The following is an 18260-nucleotide window of genomic DNA, read 5'->3' on the forward strand; positions in this document are numbered from 1 at the left end:
ATCAAATTCCAAAATAAAGCCAAACACAAAAGTGACAGCAAAATTCTGGGCCTTGTTTGTGTGTTTGTTTTTTAAATAAAAGCATCTTTCACCATTGAAGAGATGTCATCATTAAGCTAAAGGTCACAGCTACAGACATAACCATGAAATCACGCTTTTAAAAGTGTGATCAACTCTCAAAACAACTTTTAACTCATTGTAAGTGTAATGAGTGTAGTATGCAAATGATCTGAAGTCAACAGCATGAGAATTGGTTGTGTGAGATTTGATATAATGGTCTTGTATATAACAATGACCAGGCCATGACTGTGAAGGGTTCATAGCCTTCTTGAAAGCAAACTAAGTCTAAACAAACTTTGAAAGACAATTCACTGTGTTCCTCTAAGGAAAATTTATGTTACGAAAAATAAATCTGTAGAATAAAGGGGACCCTTTTATATATTTTAAGAAAAGTGTTTTTCTTGTTGAAAATGTTTTAGAGCTTCCAAAAATATATGTAATAAAAATAAACACAGGGAAACTGAGGAAAAAAGCTGGAAACATATCTTGACCTTAACCACGGTAATCTCATGTGTGTATAGCTTTATTTACTCACAATTACCTGCCTAATATTCTATCTTTGTCTGACTGCCTGGCCTTACAAAAGAGTATTGTAGTGTTCTACAGAAGTGGCTGAAACCACTGGCTCTTACACTAGCATTGCTTCCATGATTTGGGTAATTATTGTACAAAATTTTGGCGGACTGCGTGCACGTGTGTGTGTGCGTGCGTGTGATCAAATTTGTTTAGAAAGTGTCAGTGTCATGAAAAATAATTATAGTGCCTCACCTAATCCCAAATCCAGTCAACAGTAGTTGCTCAGCTGCATGGGTTTGCTCTTTAGATAGATTCTTTTTTTCTAAATATATTTAGGATGGGGTGTGGGAGAGGGAGATGCTGCTGCTGAATGTTAAATGCAAAGCACTTGGCTCTGATAGGCTAAGGGGAAGTGGAGACTCTGCCTATATAAACTGACAACAGCATCCTCTGTGCTTTATTACTGTCACAGAGGAGCAAAGAAAGAGGGAGAGAGCAAAGAAGAAGGAATATCACCAACTGGCTGTAAGTAACATTCTTTGTTCTTGTAGCTTCATGGTTACTAAATCCAAGAAGATTAATGCAACAGTTTGTTACTTAACTCTGAAATTCTGCTAATTAATTTTAAATATACAGCCTATTTTATTTTAAAGGAGTAAAGCATAAAAGACATTTGCATTTTTAATCTAAGTTTGCACAGTTTAGTGTGTGCCTCTCATTTTGTATTTATTTGTGCATAAATAGAACATGCCCATTGTTTTAGTTTATGCATATGGATGTGTGACAGCCTTATGGAAAAATTAATATGCTGCCAATCCAACTGCCTGGACAACCATTTAGACCTTTAAAAATAATAAAAAAAAAGGCAAGTACTGAGTAATGAAAAGTAGGATCCACCTTATCCAGGCTTAACTCTTATTAAAGCCAATGGGTGCAGAAGCAATTCACGATCAGGTCTGTTCTGCTGACTGGAAATTTAAACCTGTTTGTGTTGCCTCTATTTCATGCACCATATTAACTATAGGACCCTCTCTTGCAGTTCTTAGTCAGGCAACATTGAGTTCAGTGGTAATTTTGCCCAAGAAAAGACTGCAAATCAAAGGTGTAATTGTCCTGTCATTGAATTTAAAAGCTAAAATCCCAATGACTCCAACAGGGCCATATGCAGATCTCAACCCTCTAATTTACATTGGATTCTGCAACAGTTGGGCAGAGGGATAGACAACACATTGTTCTACTCTACTGAAAATGAATGTGTAAAGTTATCACAATATTTTGAGCCTATGCTGCCCTCAGTTATTGAAATGTGCGCGCTGTTTTAGGTATTATTCATATGTCTAATCTATAGGGCTTTCTGTTTGGTGTTGTTTGTAGCCCTCCCACCCACCATACCCCAGAATATCCATATATATGTATGTCTCCTATCTGCATTTAATAATCTCAGTCGTTGATGTTAGCTTTTTTGTTCTGGTTTTGCTTTGTGCTTCAGATTGGGTCTGTTGAATTAGAGAACAGGTAGGTGGTGTTCATACAATTAGAAAGAATTAAATAGTTGGTGATTGAAAACCTCCATATTCTCTTTGTGGTATTTATTCTTTCTCTCTGCTCAGAAATTTCCTGTCACTCTTTAACTAACCATAAGTAAGTTTAAAAAAATAACCTTATCAACCAGAAACAGAATTTTAAAAAACCACAATACTACTGCTGCTATTTTGTCAATGTATACATAAAAATAGTATTCAAATTATAAATGGAAGCAAACTTGGGCAATAATAACCAGAAACAGTTATTTACATATGTATTATATTTATAAACTTATTGCCTAAGTTTCTCTTGGTATGTTTTATATCTGTATGTTTTATAAATATATAAAAATGTATGGTGCTCTTGTTGTTGATTTTTAAAATAAATAGAAAATAAGTTGTGAATGAACTTCACATACTCAGTGCGTACAATCAAGGGACTAGACACAATTCTACAGTTTCATACATATATCACTAAGATAAAATGTCGATTTGTTGTAATGTTCTAATTATAAGGCAGTATACTGGTTGGTCAAGGTGACAAAAGGCTATAATGTCAAGTGTAGGTGGTAGAGTACAATACAATATCTAATGATATACTCAGGAAAAATCTAAAAACTAAAGAACTTTAATTTTATAGAGAGAGACTGTTATTGGACTATATATATATATATATATAATGTAAATGCCATGCAGTGACTGACCTTGCTGCAGAATCATTGTTGCCGTGTTGGTACCAGGATATTAAGGACACAAGGTGGATGAGGTAATATCTTTTATTGGACAAATTTCTATGTGAGAGAGAGAGACAAGCATTTGAGCTTACACAGAGCTCTTGTTCAGGTGTCCAGCTAGCTGCAGTGACTCAAGAGCGTGAGTGCCAACCTCAGGGCAGACTGTTAGGAAGCAGGGCACAATCCTCAAATTGTTTGTGAGTTCTGTCTTTAGATTTCACCAACCAATTATCAAACGTAAACTCCTCAGGCACTATAACAGCCTAAATATGGAATCCTAGATAGTCCACTTGGGTACTCCATCTCTCTCATCACCCAGGTGAGCGTACCTTTGTGATAGATAGTCCCTTACATCAAAAATCACAACAATATTCAACTTACTCCCAGTCCCAAAGGACCAGTCACTTGCTCCAGGTCAGTTGCACCTTAGATCTTACAGCAAACACAACACTTGTAGCCATCCTATAATAAACTATATAAAGATGTATTAAGCAGGGAAAGGAAACGAGTTATTTACAAAGTATTAGCAGGTAAACATGTATATAAAATGAATTACAATCTTAAATTTCAAACTCTAATAGAAGTTTCAATAATAAGCAAGCTCTGTATGACCTGTAGGGCCAACTCAGGCTAAGCACTGGGGACCTTTTGCTTATGCCTAATAAGCTTTCCCCTCCTCCCCCAAGTCCAAGCAGCATGGAGATACTGTTCTTTCTTGCTCCCATTGAAGTCAATAACTAAACTCCATTGCCTCTAATGGAGCATGACTGGACTCCCAACAGCAGATGATATATGATGGTGACACATGGTCATACATCTCTGTTGAATCACTGGAGACAAATGAAGCTCAAGTAGAACACGTTTCTGGTAATATTGCACTGTGATGCAGTAGTCTGTCATAGAGGGCATCAGTGCCTAATTGTTATCATAAAGACTGCCTCCTCCATCACTGCAGACAGACACTCATAGGAGAAGGCTGACCTGCTGAATCCTCCAGGGTGGGAGGCTAAATGGGAAGGTTGTTCAGCTGAAGGGAGCTGGCAAAAGCCGTGCAACTGACTAAGCTAAGGCAAGGGGCTAGTCCCAGAGAGTTGTAATTCAGGTGTCTCACACACCCATTCTCCTCTATGGGTAAGTCTACACAGCAAAGAAAAACCTGTGCCTGGTCTATATCAGCTGACTCAGGCTCATGGGGCTCAGGCTGTGGGGCTGTTTCATTGCTGTGTAGACTTTTGGGCTTAGGCTGCAGCTTGGGCTCTGGGACTCTCCCACCCCACAGGACCTTAGAGCCTGGGCTCCAGCCTGAGCCTAGAAGTCTACACAGCAATGAAACAGCCCTACAGCCCAAGCCCCGCAAACCTGGGCTGCCATGAGCCAGCCACGGGTGTGTAGTTCCTGTGTAGACACACCCTATGAGCTAGGATCCCTCGCTGGACTACATTTCCCATAATGCTCTGTGGTCTCCCATCTCCTTTAACTGTCATGGTGCATCAGGGGAAAAATAACACAGCCAGGAAGCCTGGCCCATACAAAGAATGGGGGCATGAAGCACCAGAACTGCAACTCCCATGAGGGACCACAGTGGACCCAGTTCAATAATGAAACTAAACATTTTAATGTTTCTGAATCAAAACATTTCAGAACATTCCATTCTACAAAAAATGTCCATTCTCTGTCATGATTTGGGATGAAAATAAATGTTGAAATTTTAGAACAAGCAAGTAAACCAACAAAACTCTTTTTGCTGGGCTAGATTGTACCTGAAAGAATCCCAGGATTAGCCCTATTTTGCCTCAGATTTATCCATCCTAGGCATAATTTCCTCCCTGCTTTCCCATTGCTTGGAGTAATCTGCTGCTGGCCTATACCAGGAAGCACAACACTTCTTCCAGCTCCCTGGCACACACAGTTTGCAGGCTATACTATCCATTTGGATGGTGCAGCTTGCTCTGTCGGTGCCTTTGGACAGCTTCTTGGGCAGGTAGCTACGGGTAGCACAGCAATGGCACTCTGGGGCTATTTGCATCCCCAAAGGCACAGAGATGGAGTGGTGCTTGTGATTCCCCAAACAGGATGGTCTCTGGTTTTTTTATGGGATAGAGGGTTGGCTAATTACTGTCCTTTCACCCCTGTGCAAAGGCCCATTGCGTCTTCAAATTACAACTAAAATTTGTATAAGTGAAAAGTGAATTTTGTAACAGAGAATAAGGTGGGTAGAGAGAATTAAATAGGCTGAATAGAAATATGGAAAATGGGAAGGATCATCCATCCCCAGATCTCCTGTAATGAGAAGATATTGATCAGGTTGGCTATGCTCACCTAATGATGATTCTTTTCTCATTGCTCTAGTGAAAGAGTAAAATCCCTGTAGGTCCTGAGTAAATTCTATATCTCAAATCAAAGTTAATATACTCTAGGGGTGAAATCCTGGCTCCGTTAAAGTTGACAGCAAAACTCGCGCTGACTTCAATGAGGTCAGGATTTCACCCCAAATCATTATCTGCATTTTAGTAGAAGGTGGGCCTAACCCACAAGAATTTGGATCTGGAATTGGATCCAAATATCTCCAAACTTTGGATGGTTCACTGGACATACAAATGTCGAATGAAGCATTAAACTGAACTAATCCATGTTTAAAAGTACACAAGAAATAACCGTGGTCAGTGCTGAATAGTTGTATTCATACAGAGCTAAATTTTAAAGTCTTTACTCAATTTTTGTACATGGTCCTCACTCAGGCAAAACTCCCATTAACTTGGCATACAAAGGTTAAAATTTTGCCTACAACTCCCATCTCCCCGAAGTTTTAGACTGGGAAGAGAATAACAGGTACTATTCATGTGGCTTTTAAAGTATGCTATAACTATGTTTTATAATCTTATAAAACAATCAGAAAATGGATACGGGCAGCACAAACAGAGGGCTATACTGAGGGATATTTTGCAAACAATAAAATATGTAGTTTGCTTTTAGAGAGAGCTAAGAAAACATCAGACTTACCATTGAGCTGTATAATTTCAGCAGATGTATATACTGGTTAATGGTTTATATTAATTTCTTTACAAACTGTGTGACAGAATTTCAAACAGTAACCATGTGGCAATGGCCTGTTTGATATTTGTATGGTAATGCTGAGCAATAAAGCCCTTGGATTGCAGAGAAGACATACTGTTTGCTCAGTGACTGTCTTTCAAATGGGAGATCAACCTCAAGATTGGCCATCAGAACCATACAAAAAAAAGAAGCCATATTGATGACAGTAATTTACTTTTTGCAAGCTAAGAACATCTAGATACAAGATAAGGGAGAGAGGTCCTAAGCTAGCTCAGTAATGTCATCTCAGTAAGGCACAGAGCTGCTATTAAGCACTTCTATGATTTGTGTTTTATGATTACATAACTCTAACACAACAGCAACCAGAGTCTGGTGTTGACTGCAGGCTGTAGCTCCCGGCAGCCCAGAACCCTGCCTTCCTTACCACAGCACTCTTAAATGACGGTAGCAGCTGTTCCACACAGCTTCTGATCCTCTTTTGTAGCATCAACAGATTTATCCGAGGTGGGCATTTATTAGTGATCTCTTTCTTTTTCAGCATATGAGACAGTGCTTGCTGTGATACTATAAAGACCACAATTACTGAACCAAAAGATTCTACCTCTTTTCAGGACCTCAGCCAGTCGCGAACTACCAACACAGATAATTTATATCTAAGTAAGTTACTTGCATTCTATTAACCAGGTGATGCTCAGGTTTTTCCCAATATAGTTAATCTCTTACAAAGCTAATACCTGATTGTATGTGAGGAAAGCACAATAGTCACTTGTTTTCTCAATGCGTACATGTGTTTCACCAACCAGTTCCACTCTGGATGCTGAGAAAAAAACTCAGTGAATACAAATGAGTGAGTGCAAAGAACTCTGAGACCATTTAAGCACTGTACAATGGGCCTGACCTTGCATTATCTGAGCGTTGAAAACCTACATTGGCACCGCACCAGTGGAAGTTTTGTGTGTGCAAGGATTACAGAATCAGGCTCTCTCTGAGTATAGCTCATTCCTACCATTATTGATTATTATTATAATCACTATATTTTATTTCTTTATTACTACTAATAATAATTAATTGTGATGGGCCTATGGTTCCCATTAAGGACCAGAGTCCCATTGTCCTATGTATTGTACACACGCAGAATGAAAACAGAGGGTCCTTGCCTCAATGAGTTTAAAATTAAGCTATATGACCTAAAGCAAAAAGTGGATATAACACAGACAGGGGGAGTGGAACACAACACTAAAATTATTGTGGAAAGCATGTAACCCTCTGTCTATTCATTGTCCTTTAATATGAAACAGTATCATATATGTTGTATAATGCTACAACTGAAAGGATTTTGTGTGTGTGTGTGTTTGTGACCTCTGGATCTTAATGGATTAGACTACAGTGCCTGAGCTAAAAGATTCAGGGCTGGTCTACACTAGAGAGTTTTGTAGACAAAAGTCAGCTTTTGTCGACAAAATGGTGGAGGTGTGCAGACTTGTTAATAAAAGCTGAAGCAGGCTCATCAACCTCTCTGTGTTCCCGCTGCCCATCATGGGGGGCAGAATGCCACACTGACTGGGTGTGGGTGATATATGCATACTAATAAACTAAGAATGGGCTAGATTTTTTTTTTTTTACAGTGAGGCTAGTATTAGTTTAGACCCCTAAATAAGTGGCCAATTTTAAGAGATTCTTTCAAAAGTGACTCCTTTTTTCCTTAGGTTTCTCTGATATTGACGCTTAAAACACCAGCTCGCATGGATACAACAGAGTTCCGAAAGATAGGGAAGGAGATGGTGGACTACGTTGCGGATTACTTCGAGCAGTTAGATAAGAGACAGGTCTATCCTGATGTGGAACCAGGATACCTGAGGCCCCTCATTCCAGATTCTGCACCTCAAGAACCTGAGAGCTTTGAGGATGTCCTTAAAGATGTTGAAAGGATAATTATGCCAGGGGTAAGAACATCTGGAAAAGAGTTACAGCTGATGGGTGAAATCCTGGCCCCACTGAAGCCAATCGCAAAATTCCCATTGATTTCTATAAAGCCAGGATTGCATCCTAATTTTTTTATACGTAGATATGACAAAGCACTTGACACAGTGAACATTTCTATTCTTATCAGAAACAATCACTCCTATATTTGTGCTTCAAGTGGGCCTGTTCTTGGAATTAATCTCCTCAATCCTAGATAGGATTGGAAAAGTCATGTTTCATCAATTTCATCTTGATCTGATCTATAGTTAATATGCTTTTTACTCATAAAGAACAGTAGATCTTTTATAAACCAGGATTTTTATCCCAAACATGCACTACATAAAACACGTGTTTGAATTTCTTGTTTAAATATCAGGACTTTCATGTGGCTTTTCTTTTTATTACTAGTTTGACTAGAAAAGCTTTTTCCACCTATTTGGTCTGTTAACTTACTCTCATAAATGTTGGCTTCTTCCAACATCTTTTAATGCAGTTGGCCCCTATCTAAATACCACCTTCTGGATCAGTGTTGGAATTGACAATGCAAGACACAGCAACTGGCAGTGTGCTCATCTCTCTGACTCCCTTTTGCTGTTATCCCAGTCAGGATTAGCTGTCATTCTTCTTTTAAACATGAGCTTGTTTCTCAAAGTGTCTGGGCAGGTTCAAAGGTGAGTGAGTGGTTAGTAAACTCTTTAGCCTGGGATTTCCCTTTGTGTTCTAACACAGGAATGAACTGGAGTTATTTCTGAAACTTATATAGCCTCTTTTGAGATAGATAAAATTCTTATTACTGTTCTAATGCTAAACATGGATGGAACCTTTGTAGTGTAAACTTGTTTAGTATATTCTTGTGCTAAATTTTATCCCTTTTCATCTGCCAATGTAAATATTTGTTCATCTGATATGCTTTATCTGTTTGCTGTGGAGCCAACCCTGCTGTCTTTTCACAGGCAAAACTTCCACTGAACTCAGTGGGAGTCTTTCCACTAAGTTCAGTGATCAAGTCCTAAACACAGGTGAGATAAGTATAGCAAAACCATTGTGAGTAAAAGAATTGTGGCCAAGGTGTGGAACCGTAGCTCACAGTTGCCTATGTAGTCTTTTCTTTCTATACTCCTATATTGAGCAATATAATTATATGTGTCTAGGTTTAATCTTGTATATACACCCTGTGGGTCAGATGCTCAGCTGATACAAATTGTCACAGTTCCACTGATTTCAATGCCAATTACACCAGCTGAGGATTTGCACATACATTTTATGTAATTAATGAAATTTAGAACTGTTCAGGAACAGGAATTTCCATTCCATGAACCTTTTTGAGATTTTGAACGTTGTCTATATTCCAATTCAGAACAAAATAAAAAACTTTTGGGATTTTCTACTAAATGGAATATGTTGGGGTCATTCAGAATGGTAAGTTTTGATAAAACTGAAATGTTTCATTCTGATTTTGATATTTTTGCATAAATTTAAATTTGAAATGAAGTCTTTTCAGAATTAAAAATCAAAATATTACACTGAATAGCATAATCAAACCACTTTGTTCCAATTTTTTTTCAAAAGGAAATTTCATCAGAATCAACATAGCCCAGATGAAATGACATTTTCTGATTAACATTTCACTTCCTTGGCTTTTCAATGTTGATATTTTAATCACATAAATGCCAGAAAATTCTGAATCAAGGTTCCCACAGTAACTTTGACTCTGCATTTTTTATATATATTAATGACCAAAGTCTCACCAAAAATTGGCCAGGTAATTCATTATGGACCAAATACAAAATAGTAGAAATTGCCCACAATTTCTTTATACGGGAACCTATGTAACATTCTGTGTTATCCTGTGAAGGTTTTTATCCATTTACAGTTGTTAGTATTTTTTTAATGCGGTGGGAGATGAGATGCAAATGATTTCCCTTCCTTCCCCTCAGCACTTCTCCACCCCAAAATCACTGAAACTCCTTGCAGTAATATTTGGCTTGTAGACAGTAGTTTTCAATGAGAGTACTCAAAACACCTTACAGATTGCTATATTCAATATATTCACATTACCCTTTGGCGGAAACAGAAGCCCAGAAAGGTAAAATGATATGGCTGAAGTCATACAGCAGGTCAGTGGCAGATTTGAGAATGGGACACAACTGTCCTAACTGCCAGTTTCATGCCATATCCACGGTAAGGATAAGACAAATGTATTTTGGTGGGTCTGTGTGACGATCCCTGCCACACAGTCATTCCATAGGCAGAACAGTGAGGGCTCCACTGCAAACTTCAGAATGGCAAGAATCAATGGCATCATAAGATAGTGTTGAATATTTACTCCTCTCAACCTCCACACAACAGAACAGTAGGCTTCTGTGAGTCAATAAGGAGTAAACCTTCTTTTGGGAACCCCCTTAAATTAGTTAATTGAGAGAGGCAGTTTCAAAGGAGAGTTTTCACTATATGATCATGGCCATTTCTTCCATTTGAAACAGATCCCTCCCCCTTTGTGGTGGCCCAAAGTGACCAAGTTCAACAGCAGGTACAACCACACAACAACCAAGGGTTTAGTCCTTGTAGGATTTAATTCTTATAGGAAAGGTCTTTTTGCTGAAGAAAGCACATGACAGAAAAACTTTGCAGAGATTAGGGGAAATCCAACAGATAAATATCTCTGAGTGGTCTCAGGCTTAGTGTTCTTGGACCCGAGGCACTTGTAGCAATTTCTCTTTCCTCACCCCCTCCGTCACTGTTATTTATGGGGTTGTGAGGCTGACAGTAAAACAAGCACCCGCTCTATCATATTCTTTTTGACATTTGCATAAATGTGTCAATGCCCATGTGGCAACTTCCACAGATGCACAGTGGCTTTTTGCAGGGGTAGCAGCCCCACTGGGGTCAGAATTATTGTCCTTTTTCTTTTCATTGTGTGGTGCAGCTAGAATCTACTGTGTTTCATCATGTAAATGGCTTGCAGCTAGTAGGCAGTTTAACTTGATTAACCCAGGATGAATGTCACGTCGTTTTAAGGATCACGTAGGATTATAGCTCTGGTGATAAGCACTTGCCTTGCTGGCTGATTATGAATGTCACCATGAATCTGTGCACGTGGGTCTGAGATGGGTGACCGTGGGAGTTTTTTGCTAGGAAGAACTGAGCCTTTTGCTGAAGTTTCTGTGGCATTCATTCTTCATGTGAATCTTTCATCTTGTAATTATGTGCAACAATTGGAATTAATGCCACACAGAGCTCAGGGGTGTTTTTCATGTAAAAGGCCACAAAGGAGTAATATAGTTTTGCACATCTTAAATATTTTTGGGTAGGCTTATAGTTCCAGCCCTGATTGGTCCCCCTTGAAGACCATAGTCTAACCCTTAATCAGCTAGAACCTGGGGTTTAAGATTTCTGGTTGTTTTTTTTTTTTTTTTAAATGGTTAGATTCTGAACTATTTAAAGGTGAACTGTGTATTTAATTAAAGATTTATCCCATATTGGAAAGGGATTAGGTGACATAATAGATCTTTCCCTTCTATAAGTGAGCGTATTTATGGCCTATTGCACAGCTCTTTATCCTTTTTTCACAAACCTCCTCCCATGTAGCTGTTGAGTTGTATTTTGGGGCAATATTACCCATGAGGCAAGCCATGGCTATTTAAAAGGCTTTAAAAAGGGGGAAATTAAGGGACTAACAGATGCCACCAGGCAACACAGTGCTGCTTTCAAGTGGCAAACTTGGAAAGTACAGTATATGCTATAAATGTTCTAAGTGATCACTGTCAGAAAGGCAGGATCTCTTCCCTTTGTAATAGGTAAGACTAAACATGTCAGAAGTGGCCAGTGACTTTGGATGCCCCACGTTTTGGATGTCCCAGTTCAAGACAGCTTGGATCTGATTTTTCCAAATTCTGAACACTCCAACTCCAGTTGAAGTTGAAGGAATTCTTAAATGCAGCCCTACATTTCTATTAACTGAAAAGTCAGGCCTTAACTGGCTTTGCCAGATTTAGGTGGCCCTGTATAACAATGTCTCTAACTCTTTACAATGCCTCTAACTCTTTACAAATTCAGCCAGTTCCTGTTCACTATGATCGTATCATTAATGACAAGACAGGCCCGAGGATTTGGGTGAAGGTGAGTTAGATTATTCTTTAGATACAGTGAATCAGTTAAATATTGGAAAACTCTAAAGGGGTGAAGGAAAGGTGTTATGGGAAGCGTGAGTCTCTGCTCCCACCATTCTCCTGTTTCAGAAGTAGAGCCCAACTGTGTGCTAGGAGACCAGGCATAGTTGCCAACATTTAAAAACAGTGTATTAGGAGAATACACTTCAAATAAGCCAAAGACCTCTGGGCTTCCAGCCTTTGGAAGACATTGTAGACATTCTGGTGAGTTTTAGTTCTTATCCTATATAATGCTCTAGCAATATTTCTTTATATTTGTCCTTATCTTTGATTTGATTGTTGTTCATTACTAAGTATATATTATTATCACGGTACTTTCAAAACACACTAAACTTTGGTATTGTACCTTACTCATTTGTAATTTGAACCTAATAAGATTTAAAACAGGAGTGCCTTATATCACATAGACTATTTTAGGAATTGCTAGTGGTGTGTATAGAGCAGTAACATTAGTTAACTTGCAGTCACGTTATTAACAATTAACATGCTACTCTTTCCATATACAGCACTGGCTCTGAAAATAATTTTTATGTTCTGGTAATTGTGCAGTTAACTTGAATCAGAACTGCAGTTTGTTATAAGGAGGTATAGTATATTTTCCATGTGAGGAGTTTGATAGCTCAAGGGTCGCTTAATTTTGTAGCAAGAAACCGTAGTGCCAGATTTGATGTTTGAAATGTTTGGATTTTTAATAGTAACATTAGGGGTTGAGGGAAGAAATAAGATTTATATTGCCCCAACCAGTACTGACTGGAAACATTGTTGACAGTGGGTCTCATCAGTGAGGTTAGGGAATTAATTAATATAGAGAATTAATTTCTCTTCCACCCCTAAAGGTGAAAACTGAGTCACATTGCGGGGCCAGTATGGGAAATTGCCACTGCCCATGCTGTTCCTGTTCTATGGAAATAGAGAGGACTTCAGCATCCAGGAGCTTTCAACTGGAGTTAACAATTATTTCAATTCAAACACAGCACTGGGTTGGTTTAAATTAAAATAAAACAAGTGGATTAACAACAGGACATAGGTTAAGTGATGCCAAATAAAAGAGAGAACATTGTAGAGATGGTTACAAGTAAATAGAAGTGAAAACATGCATCTAAGAGTCTAAAACTTCAGCTAGCAAGGTACAGTCTTTGTTTAAGGTCGTTTCTCTCACCATTTATTCTTTGTCTAGTATGGCTGACTATCTCTTAGTCAGGCCCTTTTACAGAAGCATGAAGTGCTGGTTTCCCTTGTTGTCTTAGGTGAAAAATAAAGATGGACTTTTCTCTGTGTCCTTTATATTTCCAAACAGCTGTCTTTGTTCTCAACGTTAGGAAGGTCTCCTGGGAATTCAATCTGCAGTATCTCCATAGGGTGCAGGAGCCATGTTAATTCTCTGCCTCTCGAATTCAGGCTCAAGACAACCCCTGCTGGTTGAGCCTGATAGCTCTGTTCATGGCAAATATGTACATTGAGATAAACCCACATTCCTTTATGTAGGACAGACCTGTTTATCACCTTTACCTAAGCTAGTCTGTCTTTGTCTTAAATATGTTTTAGTAACATTATAAAGAGGGGATTAATAACTTCACATATAAGGTTAATACATGCATTTTACAATGATATTAATGACCAGTGTGTCATTTGTTTCCAAATGATACCTTACAAGGCATATTTTGTACGAACACCATTGCAGTAGTGTGTAAGGTGTGAATACAGAAGTGCTTAGGATCATACTCCCCCCCCCCCCCCGCCCCTTACAAAACTGCAGTAGGATCAGCCTCTGTCTGAACCATATGCAGTGGGTCAGAGCACTCCTTCCTGGACAAGGCATCGGCTGCAATCTTTTCTTTCCTCTTAGTATGTACAATCTCCATGTCATATTCTTGGAGTATGATGATCCAGCATACTAGACTAGTGGAGAACAGTCAGTTAGTACCCTGAATTTCCTGTTAAAAAGATGGGGCTGCAACTGCTTGACTGCCCACGATATGGATACCATTCCTTTTCTTTGACAGAGCGTTTCTGCTCAGTGGGTGTCAGTTTCTTGCCTAAGAAAGCAATGGAGTATTTTCTTCTTCCACCTCACTTCATTAAAACATCACCTAACTCAATGTGTAATGCTTCTGAATAGAGTTCAAAGATTGTGTCAAAATATGGACTGGCCAGAATAGGCTTCTCAGATGAAATTTCTTATCTTATCTTTCTTATCTTAACATGTTTAGCCTCCGGGGGGGGTGGGTGGGTCTGATAAAGCTTCAGATATGTTAAGGGCTGTTATAAAGAGGATAGTGACCAACTGTTCTCCATGTCCACTGAATGTAGGACAAGAAGTAATGTGCTTAATCTGCAGCAAAGCAGATTTCGGATGGATATTAGGAAAAACTAAACTTTCTAACTATAAGCATAGCTAAACTCTGGAATAGGGTTCCAAGGGAGGTTGTGGAATCCCCATCACTGGGCGTTTTTAAAAACAGGTCAGATGAACACCTGTCAGGGATGGTCTAGATTTACTTGGTCCTGCCTCAGTGCAGGGGGCTGGGCGTGGTGACTTCTCAAGGTCCCTTCCAGCCCTAGGTTTCTATGATCCTGTGGAGTCTAGGTCTCTGAATGCTAATCCCTGCCCTTCATGACCTTCAACAGGTACTGAAAACAGGACGGTTGCCTAGATATCTGTCTGTACCATTATAATAATTAACAGTGATATTTATTGTCCAACACAGGTGACCCACTGGCACAGTCCATACTTTTTTGCCTACTTCCCTACAGCCAGTTCCTTCCCAGCTCTTCTTGCTGATGTATTGTCTGGTGGTATAGGATGCATTGGCTTCTCCTGGGTAAGTTGGTCATGGCAAATGTTGCTGTGCAACACGAAGGGCCTATCCTGCAAAGACTCAAGCATGTGAATAATTTTACTTCAGTAAATAGTCAGTACTCAAGTCAATGGGGCTATTCATGTAAGTAAAGTTATTCATGTGCTTAAGTGTTCCATAACAACTATGGAATGACTGTGTTAATGACAACCTGCCACCTATGAAAAGCTTTCTCTCCAAAAGATGGGGCAGTCAGTAGTGATGGGTGGGGCGGGGAACACTCTGTCTATTCTCATTTCCTAAAGGGACACTACCAGTCACAAAAATGAACTCCCAGTAGTTTTAACATCATAATATCCTATTTTTCAAACAAATGTTGTTCCTGTGTGAAACTCACAAGCAATAGGGGACACTGACTAATTAATTGACACTATAAGGGGAAATAATGATATGACTACACAAAACCCTGTCAGATACAAATGTAAGCTGAAAAATATTTGTTTTCTTCTAATCTTTTTCATGTATAGTCATTTTAGGTGTTACAAATAGAATTTTTTTAATGAATTATTGTTAAGTGGAATTACTTTTAAACTAAGTGTCCTTCAAAACAATATTTTATTATGAGGACAAGTTTTTCAAGCTGAGGGTGATGGGGGAAATGCAGGCTCCTGCGTTAAAATAAAATCATTGGCAGGACTGAATGTCTCCATTCATTGCTAACGGTTTATAGAGCATTTCAACTGTAGATCACTGACTCGCTTGAATGTAGCCCAAATCAGCAGAGACTGGAAGTTGTTACTGACAAAATGGTTGTTTGCTGGCCTATGTGACAAGAGTTGGTGATTTCAGTCAGTTCCCACTGGAAAAATGGCCATACTATAAAAAACATGATCATGATTGGCAGTCTGTATGGCTATAGAAATTGCATTACCCTCTCAGCCCTCAGCGTGCTCTTCCCAGGTCAGAACTGAAGCACTATGGCCAGGCAGCATGGCAAAACCTGCATTGATGCCTTTGTTCTACCTGATCTGCAGATAGTGCAGGAGGGTGAGATCCTCACTGTATCAGCCTGCGAGCTTTCATAGCATGACAATTCACTTACAAATAGAAGTAAATAATGAAGCCATCTAATTAAGTTTTCATTGAGCAGTTAGTATCAAGCAGTGAGAGGACAGGGTAGTGCAGTAGGACCCATTCTGCCACTCTTATTCATGTAGAGCAGCATCCTAATCTAACTTGGTTCTTATACCTTCTTCATCACCTGAGCATCTTCCAGTAGTGCAGTAAGTGATGCAACTAATATCTGTCATGTGTGGTTCAGTCTCTCTCTCATCCTCTCCCCAGGAGGAGAATGGTGTGTGCAGTGGACTGTTCTGGGCTCAGGGATTATTTTAAAAATTGATGTCAATGGAGTAAGGTACTACTCTGTGTGAGTAAGTGTGGCAGAAGCAGACCCTTAGTTTGACATTTGACAGTCATGTGTAAATGAGAATATGGTACATCGATCTTTTAATATGTAGTAGGAGTAAAGTATGGTCACCCACTCCTGTGAGCACTACACAGCTGCTACCTCAAGCAATTTCTTCTGCGATCACTGCCGTGCTGGTGCTTCCACCAAGCTTTCTCCACTCTCTACTACTAAAAGAGCAAGGAGATAAGGGAACTCCCTTCCCCTTAACCAGCTGGCTGAGCAGGCAGAGTGACTCTTCACTGACTCTCTCCTGTCTCCTCTGCACTATGCTCCCATGATCTGTACAGTGTGCTAGGTTGGGCAGAGCACAGGAACACAAATGAGCTCTCTTAATCTAACTGTGGGGAAATCCCTGTGGGGTCTCAGGGTATGTGTGCACTGCACACTCAGCCCAGGCTTGAGCCCAGGCCCCCTTCCATCCACACACAAATCTGTCTGACTCAGGTCAGCAAGCACTCAGGACCCGGGTGCTAGAACCCTGATACGGGGGTGGATCTGACCACAAGTCTCACCAAGACTCAGGTTCAAGGCCTGTGTTTTTGCAGTGTGGACTCAGGTCAAGCCACAGACCCACGTCAGAAGGTCTGTGGAGTGCACTATGGACACGTTAGCACAGCTCTGAGACCTGGGTCCAGCAACTGTACATTCAAGTTTGCAATGCAGTGTGGACGCTCAAGCACAGGCTTGGATACACTGAGTGCACAAGCCCAGGTTCCAGAGAGACACCCTCAGAGACCAATGTTTGCCCACAGACTGTTGGCAAATGTAAGTTTTAAAAGGCAAGCCATTTTACTTGATTTATTCCCTTTGTTTCATTTCCCAATACAGGCTGCAAGCCCGGCTTGCACAGAGCTGGAGACTGTCATGCTGGATTGGCTGGGAAAGATGATTGATTTGCCTGAAGAGTTTTTAGCTGGGAGTGATGGAGAAGGTGGAGGAGTCATTCAGGTAAGATGGAATGAGAAAACAGATCATGCAGTCACTGTGAATGTCCTCATTGTTTAATAAAACCTTCCAACTAAAGCACTAATGAACGGAAGATCAAAATGTTCCTGCTTTGTGGAACCCCTTCAGATTTCACAGAAACAGAGACAGGCTGTAAGAATGAGCAGAAGCCCTTTATTGAACATAACACAACACAGAGAAACTTTGCACACAATTAGTACTTACAACTAAGAGATCAGTTTAAAGACAATGAACCTCCTTCTGCTCCCAGGGAAGGCAATGGAAGTTTTCCCTTTGACTTCTGTGGGAGTTGAAAAGGTCCTGATTCATTTGCAAAATCAAGTTTGTGCAACAAACGTTCCTCCTATTTAATATCTGCATACAGTCTCTTGACCGTCACATTTAATAGAGTAAATAGAAAGAAACAGTGTCATAACATTTTCAGTGTCCAAGGTCAGGGAAAGTGTATTAAAAAAGCCTGACTGGGAGTGTGATCTTTGGTCTTATTTGTATATGATGTTTAAAAGGTGAGATGCTGATATTTTATCAAGGGAAGGTGAACTAGAGAATAGTCTCTGGTCACATGGAGAGCACATTCATTTGTGTATCAATATGGTACAATGTAGTGGGGTATGTGAGTCCTATTGTCACTGTGGAACATGTATTGTATATTGGCACTAAGTGTCTGTCCATGCTGCTGCTGGGAGATGCAATTCTCAGCTCAGGTAGGTGTAGACACGCTTGCTCTGATAGCTAAAAATAGCAGTGTGGCCATGACAGTTCGGGATAGATGCCTAGGATCTTGGATGAGATTATATGTGGGTGGTGAACCTGAGACTCAGGTAGGTTAAGCTATTTTTAGTGCACTAGCTTGATCAGAGCTGGCATGTGTACATCTATCATCTACCCAAGATGGGCATTACGCCTCCCAGCTGCAGCGTGGCTGTCCCCTAAGAAGTCTCATGATTTCAGGATGGAGGGGACAGGTATATGCAGGGAGAGTCGTAATTGTTTAGGTACCTAAACTT

General features: G+C 39.8%; 1 protein-coding gene across 1 annotated transcript in view; it reads left to right on the plus strand.

Annotated features, from left to right (window-relative positions):
• Window positions 1-553: 553 nt before the first annotated feature.
• The window catches only part of DDC (dopa decarboxylase), a 75876-nt gene continuing 58169 nt past the window's right edge, over window positions 554-18260 (plus strand). The window contains exons 1-5 of the mRNA XM_067550322.1: window positions 554-1101; window positions 6426-6544; window positions 7594-7830; window positions 14727-14840; window positions 17116-17235. Of these exons, the coding sequence (XP_067406423.1) occupies window positions 7630-7830; window positions 14727-14840; window positions 17116-17235 (435 nt within the window). The 5' untranslated portion in view covers window positions 554-1101; window positions 6426-6544; window positions 7594-7629. The remainder of the gene's footprint in view (window positions 1102-6425; window positions 6545-7593; window positions 7831-14726; window positions 14841-17115; window positions 17236-18260) is intronic.

The sequence above is a fragment of the Emydura macquarii genome, unplaced genomic scaffold, assembly GCF_026122565.2.
Source record: "Emydura macquarii macquarii isolate MOO-44397 ecotype Brisbane River unplaced genomic scaffold, CSIRO-AGI_Emac_v2 contig_1263, whole genome shotgun sequence".
Classification (NCBI taxonomy): Eukaryota; Metazoa; Chordata; order Testudines; family Chelidae; genus Emydura; species Emydura macquarii.